At 39.6% G+C, this 12,901-nt stretch overlaps 1 protein-coding gene across 1 annotated transcript in view; it reads right to left on the reverse strand.

The window, feature by feature from the left end:
• Nucleotides 1-1,511: 1,511 nt before the first annotated feature.
• Nucleotides 1,512-12,901, reverse strand: part of LOC111336020 (uncharacterized) — a 38,610-nt gene continuing 27,220 nt past the window's right edge. Inside the window, exons 22-27 of the mRNA XM_088753844.1 lie at nt 11,873-12,291; nt 6,134-6,258; nt 5,100-5,317; nt 3,895-3,935; nt 3,332-3,428; nt 1,512-2,730 (exon numbers count right to left, since the gene is read on the reverse strand). Of these exons, the coding sequence (XP_088609970.1) occupies nt 2,502-2,730; nt 3,332-3,428; nt 3,895-3,935; nt 5,100-5,317; nt 6,134-6,258; nt 11,873-12,291 (1,129 nt within the window). The 3' untranslated portion in view covers nt 1,512-2,501. The remainder of the gene's footprint in view (nt 2,731-3,331; nt 3,429-3,894; nt 3,936-5,099; nt 5,318-6,133; nt 6,259-11,872; nt 12,292-12,901) is intronic.

The following is a 12,901-nucleotide window of genomic DNA, read 5'->3' on the forward strand; positions in this document are numbered from 1 at the left end:
CAAGCAAGGACCTCCCGCAGTCTACGTTATGGCCCACCGTTTGACTCTTCTGAGAAATTCAAAAGAATAATCATCTCTTGAACATTTCGTATTGTTAAAATCAACCTTCCTTTTGAAAAAACGGTTTTTGTTTTGATATGTATCATATTTGGCGCTGAATCAAATTTGTGTAGCATGCTAGAAAAGAAGCAAAAAGAAAAGGGTTACTAAACATTATTGCTGAAAAAAGTTAGACCACACACGGAGAAGAGGAATTGTAGTTTTTATCAACTTATCGTTCCCTTCTCTTTCCGAGGCCATTGTAAATGTCAAGAGCCCATCGTATATCAGGGTAGTTGGATCTTTTGCACCTATTGAACGAATTATAAAACACTTAGAAATCAAGAACTGGAATCAGTATGAAACGTAACGCCAAGAGAATATAAACTCATGGTACTTCCTAATTTGATCTTGACCACGGATGAGAATTCCCCGCCTTTTTATATGTTTATTTGTTTTCTTTCTTTTTTTTTTTTTTTGTTCAGCTACAGGAAAAAAATCTTTCAAACAACATGCCAGGGATTGTACCTATTACAGTTTGACGTATAATATGTTATAGTGGGGTAAATAATTAGTTCTTATTAACCGAGCTAGGTCTGTCTGTATGGGACGGGAGAATCTTGACCGAGGTCGCCAATACAGACCAAACGCAGTGAGGTCTGTACCAGCGACCGAGGTCAAGATTCTCCCATACAGACCGACCTAGCTCGGTTAATAAGATGTTTATTATATGGCTGTGTCTTATTTGCCATTTTTTTATATTCTTTGTACCTTTTTTTTCTCGACCGGTCTAGATGCCGGTCTTGAATCTAGACCGCTTTCAATATTGATTTCAGCCAATCAAATTCGTGAATTCGGTAGTTCCCAGTCCTTGTGAGACACAGCCATATAATATATTACACATATAATTCTTACCAGCCGAGTCGAAGGTCATACTGCAAGTTAAGGCCCGAATTTTCACCCATTGATTTATGGTAAAAGCTGAGAAGACGACGTCAGGAAGATATTTCTTACATCTCTGGTGTATTTGTTTTTACATTGTATCTATTTACATATCAAATTTGATCACACTGCCATACACTGAAGGTCTTCATGAGGTTAGTAAGCGTTAACCACTACGCGGCAAAAAATTTAACAGTTAGGCGTTAAAATTGGAAAATTTCAACCGTTAGTTGTAGTGAAAAGTTAACCGTAAAAATTTATCTTTTAACCGTGACCGAAAGAAGTTAATCATTAGCCGTGAAATGGCAAAAATTTAAACCGTTCGCCGTAAATTAAAAGCCATAACCCCATTAAGACTCTCTGAGAGCAACTATTTAAGAAAAAGAACAAATCAAACTTTTTTTATAGCACGCCAAATTTGAAAAGACTTCAGATATCAATAATTAGCGGGCCTGACAGTTAAGTCTTTGAGCTAAGGTGTTCATTCACAGGGTGAGTGGTGAGAGAGAAGTAAGTTATCAATTAGAAAATGTCGCTGTCAACTCAACTTTAAGTTTCAAAAAATGGTTTACATGATACTACAAAGACCGCTCGATCACGGTATTGCCACTTTTTCTGTAAAAATCAAACAAACCAAAAACAACAGCTGAATTTCCAAATTTTCTGTACGGCACATTTCCTCTAACCTTTTACGACCTAACATCAGTATGCAAGTTCTCCATAGCGTTCTCTATACATTTCCTATGGTGCTTACAGGGAGAATTTCTCTTACAATCAAGACCTTCTCGAATTTGAGATCATTTCCTTTATTCTCACTGCAGTAATATTTGATTCAGGGAAGACGCTGTTGGGAGAAATTAGACGCTTATCCTTATTAGAGTGTAAAGGGTTTATCCGGTAAAAACGTTTGCTGTCAACTTAATTTTAAACTTGTTGTCAAAACCTTAAATAGATGTAGCACGTTAATATCCTCTATACAGTATCTTCAGCTGCACAGACTGCACAAGAAATCAACAATTTCCTCCGTTTCTTGCACTCACAGTTCCGCTAGCATTTCCTTGGTCTTAATACTTTAATTCAAAATCGCCATTGCTAGAACGTATTGTATGGTTCAATTTTGTACAGTTACTGTATCGAGGAGGTTTCGAGGATAATCCTGGATCGCAATGGTTTTCAGTTACTTCGCTTTGTGGTTTGTCTGGGAAATTCTCGCCATTCTTTCAACCAATCAGATACGAAACTCAATCATTTGTAATTTGATCTCTGTCAATTGCCTCTGCCTTTGAAATAAAGCTCCAGCTCTCTAAGTTATACTTGTGATCTTATTGGCTCTTTCACCCTAATTCTGATTGACCTTTCTGGTTACTTTTGCTGTAGATTTAAACACCAGTACTGAACCCCAAAGCACCCTAACCTCGTGTGGAAAGGACCTCTTAATACACCACTAGGTTCATGGCGGGGCTCACTTCAAATGATAGTAGTGTTATGCGAGACTCATTTTATAAATATGGGGTGTGCGTCTATATCGCCGCACTTTGATCACTTGTGAGCAAGGCAAGTTCTTCATCGTCGCTTGAGCTGCTTTGGTTTCCCACCAGAGCACAGTAATCATCAAAATCGGCGCAGTTGACACTGATGTATTGTTCGTCCCCTTGTTCTTCTAGCAGTTTTTCCAGCTCGTTTCTCAAATCTGTGAAGCTTGGCCTGTCTTCTGGATTGGCTCTCCAACAAGATAACATGATTTGGTAACTATGAACAAAATATACAAAAATTACCGCTGAAAGTCAGTCCTGAGTTTCAGACATTCTCAAAACTGCAAGTTAACTGGTCACGATCAACTTGGAAATCTCCTGTTAATTTCGATAGCATTTCAATAATATAAGATACTGCAAACGAAATCTTCCAACCAGTTGGATGCCAGATAAGTATCGGTGTGCTTGAGCCTCAAATAATATTCAGGGCTTGCCTGATCCAGGATTGCCTCCTTGCAAGGAAAGCTGAACGTAAAAGAATTTCCGCAAGCAAGATCTCTGAAAAAATATGATGCAGAATGAAAAATTCACCCTTTCCTTCGGTTGGCTTGATCGCAGTTGGATCAGCTCGAATAAGAAATGAAAAATTTTGGTTCTTCAACATGGGAAATAAGTCTTAGATAAGAATCTGAAAGGCAATCAGTTTTCTAATCGAAAGCACTAAACCTTTCCCCTATTTTCTCAGGAAAGGCAACAAATTAATTTCAAAATGTGAGGAAAATTTGGAAACTTAAAATTTTATTTCGGTAGTGAATGTAGTTTTCAAGAAGTAAGGGTGAAAGTTCAGAGGGATGGCTTCTGCTTCTCATCTAACTCACATCTCCTGACTGCACGTCTCCGGTCGATCCATTCTGTATCCATTTTTGATTAGCTTATGAATATCTCGACCTGATATACCGGGATAGGGAGAACCACCTGTGTTAGAAAATACGGTTTGAATGAAAAGAGAATAAGACAGATTCGCGTTTAAAAATGCACTCTTTATGGTGAATCTTGAGAAGTCAGCTAGTCCTTTTAAAAAAATCTGTAAGTTTTGTAGGTTGGTCAAAACGAATAAACTGTTTGTCCAAGGTGAAATGGTGCTAGATAAAAAGCTGGTTTGGATCGAGGAAAAGTCTCATTAATTCCCTCACAAGATCTTTTGCCATCCTAGTTGTAGCTGTCGCTGTGAAAAATCCTGGCCAAAACAATGTAGCCAACAAGTTCTGCACTACAACGCTAAGGTAGAAAAATCTACTTGAAATGTGATATCATGGAACCTCTTGAGACGTAAAATACAGAGAATGATTTTTGAGGCATCTGCAATATCAAACTCTTCCATTGAAGTACATGATTTAGAAAACTGTAGCTTCAAAGCTATGGATAAGAGGCGTGTTCTTACCAAGAGTTATGATTTCCCAGAGCACAATGCCATACGACCACCTAAAATACGAAGAGAAGAGTATATAAGTGAGAAATTCAGTTCCTCACTTCCTTCGGCTCTTTTCCGTTTTTTCCTAAAATACGGATAGAAAAGTGATAAATTCAGTTCCTCAGCCGTTTTCCGTTTTTGCAATGGGTCATGTTGTCAGTTCTTCCTTTTACAACTCGCATCCCCCCTCGTTTATAAATTATTTGAAACTTGTTTGTTTCGGTCATCAGCTGGATTTCATCCGATGATTTCGGGGAGATAGAAGAAGCGGCTCTTCACTTCTGATGAATTTAGAGATGTAAACATAGTCCTAGACATTGCATACGATAATATACATCTACGTTAAACTGATCATGAAGAGCATTTGGGCGGCATAAGAAGTAAGAGCCTACACAATCTTTTCAGTTATTAGATGTAGCACTGACTACAGAATTAGTTTTGATCTGTCTGATTTACAGGATTAAATGTATGTTCATTCAATCATCAAAAAGGCGTTTTTCTAAAGCACAACCGTTTTGTGTATACATCTCGAAATGTTTTTTTTAACTCGGAGAAAGCAGCTCTAGTGCGACCTCTACGTTATCATTGTCACATTAATGGTAATTCAGGCAGCAAACTACGGCACATCACATTCGGACTAACCAAATAATGTACCCTCATTTCCTTTACTTTCGAACTGATCAAAATCAGAACTTGTTCTTGTGTTAATAAGCGATTAATGATTAATGTTAAAAATCCAAACTAGAGAAGACACACCAGCCAATAAGAAAAGAGGAGACCTCACAGGGAGCCAATGACACCTCAAGGAAAAGCTTGCAAACGGCTGAAAACGTGAGAAAACACGAGCAACCAAGTCGAGATTGGTTTTTAGTTTTAAATCTGATTTGTTAGGAGGTTGGCACGAGTTTTTATTTTAGACCAATCACAGAGTGAAGTAAGGCGAAACCGAAGCAACCTAGCTCCTTGTGTAGAACACACAGGACACGTCACAATAGTACACCGCCTCATTATCCCATTGTTTTCCTCCTTTGTTGTTTTTTCGTTCTCTCCTGTTTGGTACGTCAACAGTGTCAGCTACAGTAACACACAGTAAGAGCCAGCAATCTCGAGTCTCTTTCGGCTCTCAATTGAAAATTACTCTATCGAGAGGGAAAGAAAACTGTGCTGCCGCTTACACATCGCTTTTCGTGGTATAAGTATTGTCGAAGAGCGATTCAATCGCCATCCATTTGATGGGCAGTTTTCCAGCAGTTTGGGCCTTCTGGTATTCACAGCTCTCGTAAACATCTCTGGTCAAGCCAAAGTCAGATATCTTAACAAGATTATCATCGCAGACAAGAATATTGCGTGCTGCAAGATCGCGGTGAATGAACTTCTTCTGTGACAAGTATTCCTGAGAGGATAGACAAAGTTATGAAAGGTAAAAAATTTCTTTGACAAAAAAAAATTTCAAGGCACATCAGAAGCATTGAAACAAAGGTAATGTGATGCGACGATAATAATCGACGAAGCAAAGTGTGTTTGAAAGCGCCAAACTCCTTTTTCAACAATATTTCATTAGCGTACAGCTTTCAAATGTTGATAAAAGTGGAAATCTGTGTGTCAGTAGGAACCTTAAGCAGTCAGGACGACTACAGCGAAAATACTTCGATTAAAAAATGAAGTTAAATTTATAGTAGGAATTTCGTGGCTGGATGTGCTTACTGTCTCTTACGGCGCCACACCTCAACTTCAGTATCAGGTGTGTGAGCGAGATTAAGTTCCAAATTTAAACTTAAACAATTTGCCGTCAGTGTTTCCGTTCCCGGACAACATAGATTTTGGTGATTTAACGTTGTTCTTTGGCAGAGGGCTGCTAAGATATGTACAAAGTTTTAATATTCAAGTGCCGAGTTATTATTCTGCTAATTAAATCTCCTGTTCTGCCACGTCCTCGTTGCCGTTGTCGTCGTGGTTTGCTTAAGGTTTCTATTAAGACTTCTCACTGCCCTTTGATGTTTGGCCTATCAGCAGGCTCACGGGTTGGGTTTAGGATAAACAAAACAGTCGAACAGTCGCCCTTTTCACGAGGGACAGTCGCTCAGGGAAAAAGTCATTGAAGCCTCCTAATATTAGACAGTTTCATCTCACATCATCGCTTAATATGCTAATGCTTCTCAAAGGGTTAAAGGTGCCACTTCGCTAGAATACAACAGACATTGTAAGTTACCATGCCGACGGCAATTTGTCTTGCAAATGACAGAAGGACATTCTGTGTTAGCTCTTCCCTCCTGTCTTCTTCAAGACTTCTCCCTCTGTTTTCATTCCGCAACCGCTCCTCGCTTTTAGATGGACCTAGGATTGAAAAACGGCCAATTAATCCCAACTGATCTTTATCAGATCTCCTTTGTTTGATACACGCAATCCAGCCGCACCTTAAGAGGAGATTAAGATGCTGTGGTTTTCACTGCTTGCCATCTACCTTACTGGCCTTGTTCTCAAAGTGAGATTTCACTTATGGTTGGCCTGAGGCTCCGGTTGTTCAAAGGGCGGATAACGCTATCCAACGGATAAATAGCTATCCAGCGGATAGGTGTTACCAAAACGTACTGCGCTAACCAACCGATAGAGATTTATCCAGTGTATAGCGTTATCCATCTTTCGAACAACCGGGGCCAGATGGCTAGCTCGTATTGTAGAGCGGCGGACTGCTGTGCGGGAGGTCACGGGCTCAAGTCTTAGACAGGACTAACACTCAGGGTATTACAATAACTGAGGACATCGTGCTGCCTCTGCCATGAAATCTGCAAATGGTCAGATATTCTAGTCTTCTCGGATAAGGAATTTAAACCGTAGAGCCAAAGATTCCGCGCACTTGGCGAATAGAGAATAGCGTAGAACGCAGCTGCCACTGTCATGGTCTGGCCTTGTTATTGTTTATACACTCTATAGATCCCCAATTAAGCTGTATCTTACAGAAAAGAAGGGAGGGAATAAAGGAAGAGGATGAGAAGACCTGATTGGACAGCTTGATGAATGGGAGGGAGTACCGGCCACATCTTAGAGTACCCAGTCTTTTCAACCACAAAGTTTTCTATAAAAAAAGTGTTCACTACTACCCTATATATATATATATATATGTATATATATATATATATATATATATATTTATATATATATATTTATAAATATTATGAGAGGAAAAAAGGACGTAACTACATTTCCCGACAAGCCTGTTTCGTGAATCGCTTCACTCTTCAGGGGTTTAATTAAACCCCTGAAGAGTGAAGCGATTCACGAAACAGGCTTGTCGGGAAATGTAGTTACGTCCTTTTTTCCTCTCATAATATTTATTCTGCTCTGCTTCAACGTATTGAGCACTGTTCCACGCGAAAATCGACTTGCAGACTTCCTATATATATTTATATATATAAATATATATATATATATATATATATATATATATATATATATATATATAAATAGAAGCTGGTGATGAGGTGATGAGGCGAAGCTCATCACCTTAGTTGTGATTTGAGCACTCTCGCATGGCAACATGCCTGCACTTGGTCCCACAAGTGTAGCGCCCAGGCAATGGTTTATTCCAGAGCTTGGCCCAGTGTCTGCACTGCACTGATGAGACCCACATAGGTCGAAACAGTGTGCACTGTCTGCAGTTAGATAGCTCTCGCTTGGCTTTGCCTTTTGGCTACCTTGCGATTGAGCACTCTACACTGGGGTTGCCATGCACTTAGCCTTCGGGCGAAGCTCATCACCTTAGTTGTGATTTGAGCACTCTCGCATGGCAACATGCCTGCACTTGGTCCCACAAGTGTAGCGCCCAGGCAATGGTTTATTCCAGAGCTTGGCCCAGTGTCTGCACTGCACTGATGAGACCCACATAGGTCGAAACAGTGTGCACTGTCTGCAGTTATATATATATATATATATATATATATATAAGCGAAATAGGCAACGTAAGATCCATGACAGTGCTCGACAATGAAGGAGCGATTACAGTAGCAAATGGACTACTCAAGTTACGCACATATGGATTTTAATACAGCCTGTTCCACGATGCCTCAGTGCGTATGGAGTTTGACTGATGAGTGGATCAACTTTTGTTGGTTTCCGAAACAGGCTGTATTAAAATCCATATGTGCGTAACTTGAGTAGTCCATTTGCTTATATATATATATATATATATGTATATATGTATATATATATATATATATATATATATATATATATTTATATATGCACATGCTCACTAGTTTATTCTAGTTTGAGCACTCTGGCATGGCTTAGACGATACCACAAATGTTGGGTCGTTTGGGATGACCCTCTCGGTTCTCCTCCATCCTGGCATCAGCATAGCAATGATGAGACCCAGAAGGCCGAAACAGTTCTGTCTGCGGTTAGTTATATATATATATATATATATGTATATATAATTGAGAACGGGATGGTCAACTGAAGATTTGGCTTGGCATTTATTACTATTTAGTTTCGTACCACACAGCCTGTGTGGCACTCGTCGGATAAAATTGCCAAATGCATTTGGCAATTTTATCCGATTATAATCCAATTATAATCCAAGAGTTGATTATTCGGTCATTTAATCGCTACTCTGAGTTTCATGCTTCATGCGTAACAATCATCAGGCGGCTGTCAGAAATGACGGTTACAATCAGAGATATTTGAAAATATGCGATAATTGTCAAATTCGTTGCGTTTAGTGCGCGCGCGATCCTCGTCATTAAAAAAGAATCTTTTTTAGTGGGAACTTCCTGGCATGTCGGCAGCCCGATGCGAGCTCATTTCTACTGTTGAGGGTCGACATTTCTGGACTGCACAAAATGGAAAACTTCTCCCACAAACATAAATTACATTTCCTGTTTATATTCGAATAGGACCTAGCTCGTTTGATCTTGCGCCATTTGATATCATAGCAATTTTCCTATATTTTAGGCTCCTTATGAACTTACTTAGTTCCGTTGCGTGCCTATATCTCATTTAAAACAAGATTTAGAAACCATACAGCTTCAGTTAGACATGAGAACAAAAGGAACGCAACAGAGTTGAGCAAATATATCTGGTCCCTAAAGGATGCTGAAACAGAGTTTTCCGTGACCTGGAAAATAGTGGCTCGCGCCAGGCCGTACTCGAATACTACAAAGAGATGCAATCTTTGCATAACTGAAAAATTCTTCATCATATGCAGAACAGGGGCGGGCACCCTAAACAAAAGGAACGAACTGGCGAGTTCGTGCCGGCACTCAACCAAATACTTGTTTAGGCATGTTTAAACCACCATCTTAAAAAAGGATCGTCAGTCAATCAGTATCTTATGCACCTGAAGAGAGAGGACTTTTTAACCCTTTCGAAACAGATCTGTAGTGCGAAGTTTTAATTTTCATTTTCCTATACAATTGTATATATATAGAAAGTTTAAAAAATTGCGAGGATGGACAACTTCTGACGTAGAAAATACAAAAAATTTTAATAAAAAACGTTTCGGTCAGAGACCTTCTTCAGTTATTTACAACTTTTGAAATAAAAAAAGGGCATTAAATAGGATCGAAGTGCTAATGATTACGTAATTACAGATAACGACTAATGAACTGGTGCTGATAAACAAAAAACCTAATTACAAAGAAAGCAATGGACAAAATACAAGAAACAAACCCTAAAAACTAAGAGATTAGAATACTAAATATGTTAATATGGGTGGCGTAACCAGTTGCAAAGAAGCAATGCGGCGAGCATTAAAAAAGGGAAGGCCCACTTTTTACTACCACTGTAAACCGTAACAAAGTCCCAAAACAAGGCCTTTGGAGCCCGAAAGGGCAAATTAGCAACAAAATCCCTGGAGGGGCCCTTAAATGATACTTATCATAATAAGATCCCTTGGCAGGGCCTCTCAGTCCAATCCACACCTAAAGGGCCGACAAAATCCAAAAAAAGGGCCTTTGAACGATCAATTAGTAGCGCCTAATATAAGATGGAAAATTAGTTATGGCAAATTCTATTTTTCCAATGAAATTCCTTTCTTTTATTCAAACCATGGGGTGCCAAAGAGAACAACTGAGCACTCCAATAAGCCTCTTTTGTGATTAAAAGCCTATCGATCTCTGCAGAGCCACTAGGAGCCTGTACCTGATCAATGCATTGGAACGAAAAATCGTCCAGGGTGTGTGGGGTTTTGTTGAAGTGTATCGCTAGTTCACAAGTTGTTTTGTTTGTGAGCATAGTAGATTTGTGATTTCGAAATCTCACTTTAAAGTCGGTGGTAGTAGATCGCACGTATTTCAGGCGAGATTTCTTACAGGAAGCCAAGTAAATCACATTTTTAGAATCGCAGGAAAGTCTAGAGTGGATGGTGTAATTTTTGCCCGTCTGAAAGCTGAGAAATGGTTTAGATTCAACAAAGAAATTCCGGCAGAGGTCGCATCTTTTCCTATCGCATTTAAAGCAACCATTGTTATGAGGAATGGTTTGTCTCTCGCTGGTAGTTTTAAAACGAGATGGTGCTAATAATTCTTTGAGATTTTTCGATCGACGAAAAGATGGTATGATAGAACTTCGAGGAAAAAGTTCTTTCAATTTGGGGTTAGATTGCAAAATAAACAAATGCTTTCTGATTATGTTGCCCACGTTGGGCAAGTTAGGATTAAATGTTGTAACAAATGGAAATAGTTTCTTCGCTTCTTTTCCCCGAGCCCTGAGTAAATTATTTCTAGGGATGGCGGAGGCTTTGGAGAATTGTTTAGAAACTAATTTAGAAGGGTAACCCTGGTTAACAAGGTACTCTTTGTACTCAGCTGTTCTCTCGGCAAAAAATACTTCTTCAGAGCAATTTCTTTTCAATCTTGTGGCTACTCCAAAAGGAATAGCCTTGAGAACGTGCTTAGGATGGCAGCTGGAAGGCGGAAGAAATTGCTCTGAAGAAGTATTTTTTGCCGAGAACTTGTGAACTAGCGATACACTTCAACAAAACCCCACACACCCTGGACGATTTTTCGTTCCAATGCATTGATCAGGTACAGGCTCCTAGTGGCTCTGCAGAGATCGATAGGCTTTTAATCACAAAAGAGGCTTATTGGAGTGCTCAGTTGTTCTCTTTGGCACCCCATGGTTTGAATAAAAGAAAGGAATTTCATTGGAAAAATAGAATTTGCCATAACTAATTTTCCATCTTATATTAGGCGCTACTAATTGATCGTTCAAAGGCCCTTTTCTTGGATTTTGTCGGCCCTTTAGGTGTGGATTGGACTGAGAGGCCCTGCCAAGGGATCTTATTATGATAAGTATCATTTAAGGGCCCCTCCAGGGATTTTGTTGCTAATTTGCCCTTTCGGGCTCCAAAGGCCTTGTTTTGGGACTTTGTTACGGTTTACAGTGGTAGTAAAAAGTGGGCCTTCCCTTTTTTAATGCTCGCCGCATTGCTTCTTTGCAACTGGTTACGCCACCCATATTAACATATTTAGTATTCTAATCTCTTAGTTTTTAGGGTTTGTTTCTTGTATTTTGTCCATTGCTTTCTTTGTAATTAGGTTTTTTGTTTATCAGCACCAGTTCATTAGTCGTTATCTGTAATTACGTAATCATTAGCACTTCGATCCTATTTAATGCTCTTTTTTTATTTCAAAAGTTGTTAATAACTGAAGAGGGTCTCTGACCGAAACGTTTTTTATTAAAATTTTTTGTATTTTCTACGTCAGAAGTTGTCCATCCTCGCAATTTTTTAAACTTTCTACGCTCGTGTTGGCTGTGAGGTTTGGACTGCGAATCTTTATTGATCCTCCTGGCGCGGTGCACCTTTGTTGGCCTGAGAGTTCCATTAACGACTCCCTATGTATATACATATATATATATATATATATATATCGCCCTATAATAATGAAGGCTATAAAGAACAGTACATTTCTGATTTTTATAAAATAGTCACTTCAGTGAAAATACTTACTCTGAGTAGACGACCTTTTCTGTGCGGAGTTGTGTTCACTCTTCTCTTGCTCGGTTATTGGTATAAAACTCGCCATCCACTTCTCCCCAGAGGAAACTTTTCTTGAATAACCCCAGGGGTTTAGATTTGGATCAGCGTCTGTCACAACGATGCAGATGTCATCTCTCTTCTCCTCAAGCATGAAACCCTCCTCCTGAACTGAGCTGCATTTACTTGTACTTCCCGAAAGAATTGGCGTGGCACAGGGGGAGATATTCAGGGGGGTTGAAGGAACTGACGTTCCGATCCTTTGTGGAATTCTTAAGTTGTTCATGGGTGAGGATGAAGTTGATTCATGACTCCAACTGCGTTGGCGGTTTACGTAGTCATTTCTATGCGCCTGCTGAACAGCACAATGGCATGCATTGTTGCACAGACAACTATACCAGGAGAGAGAATAGAGATGAAAATGAAAAAGAAAGAATTTAAGGTAGGAGACCTAAAAGGTTTTGTGTCAAGCCTATAGCTAAGATCCAAACTTGCATAGGTTTTTGTGTGGCCTCTCTTCGGTCCGGAGAACATCTTGCATGGTAGCGGGCCGCAAGAACGTTCTAACATAAAAAGGTGGCCAATAAAATGATATGCTAGCTGAGTGGTGATATTTTACGAATAGGTTGACGGAAGACCCAGTGAATTTATGGTTAATGTGTCAAATCGGATGGTCCAGGCTAATCGATGCTTCATGTTGCCTCTTTGAAAAGAACACATCTGTAGCAGAGGGCTCAGAGAACTTGTCAGAAAAGCATTTGTCCCACGGCGTGGCAAAGGTAAGGGAAATTATGAATCCCCCGTTGTTAAGAAAGGCAGATGACAGAGGAAATTGTAATGATTCAAACATTATTAAGACCCCAGATTATGATCACTCTACTGAAAAGGTAAAGGTGTAGTCTGTACTCGAGCCAAGTGGCTCACCCAGCCCGAACCTTACCCGGTTACCATGGCATGGAGTTTCACGACTACCCCTGGATGGGAGTCTAGACCATCGTTAGG

Source organism: Stylophora pistillata, chromosome 1, assembly GCF_964205215.1.
Source record: "Stylophora pistillata chromosome 1, jaStyPist1.2, whole genome shotgun sequence".
Lineage (NCBI taxonomy): Eukaryota > Metazoa > Cnidaria > Anthozoa > Scleractinia > Pocilloporidae > Stylophora > Stylophora pistillata.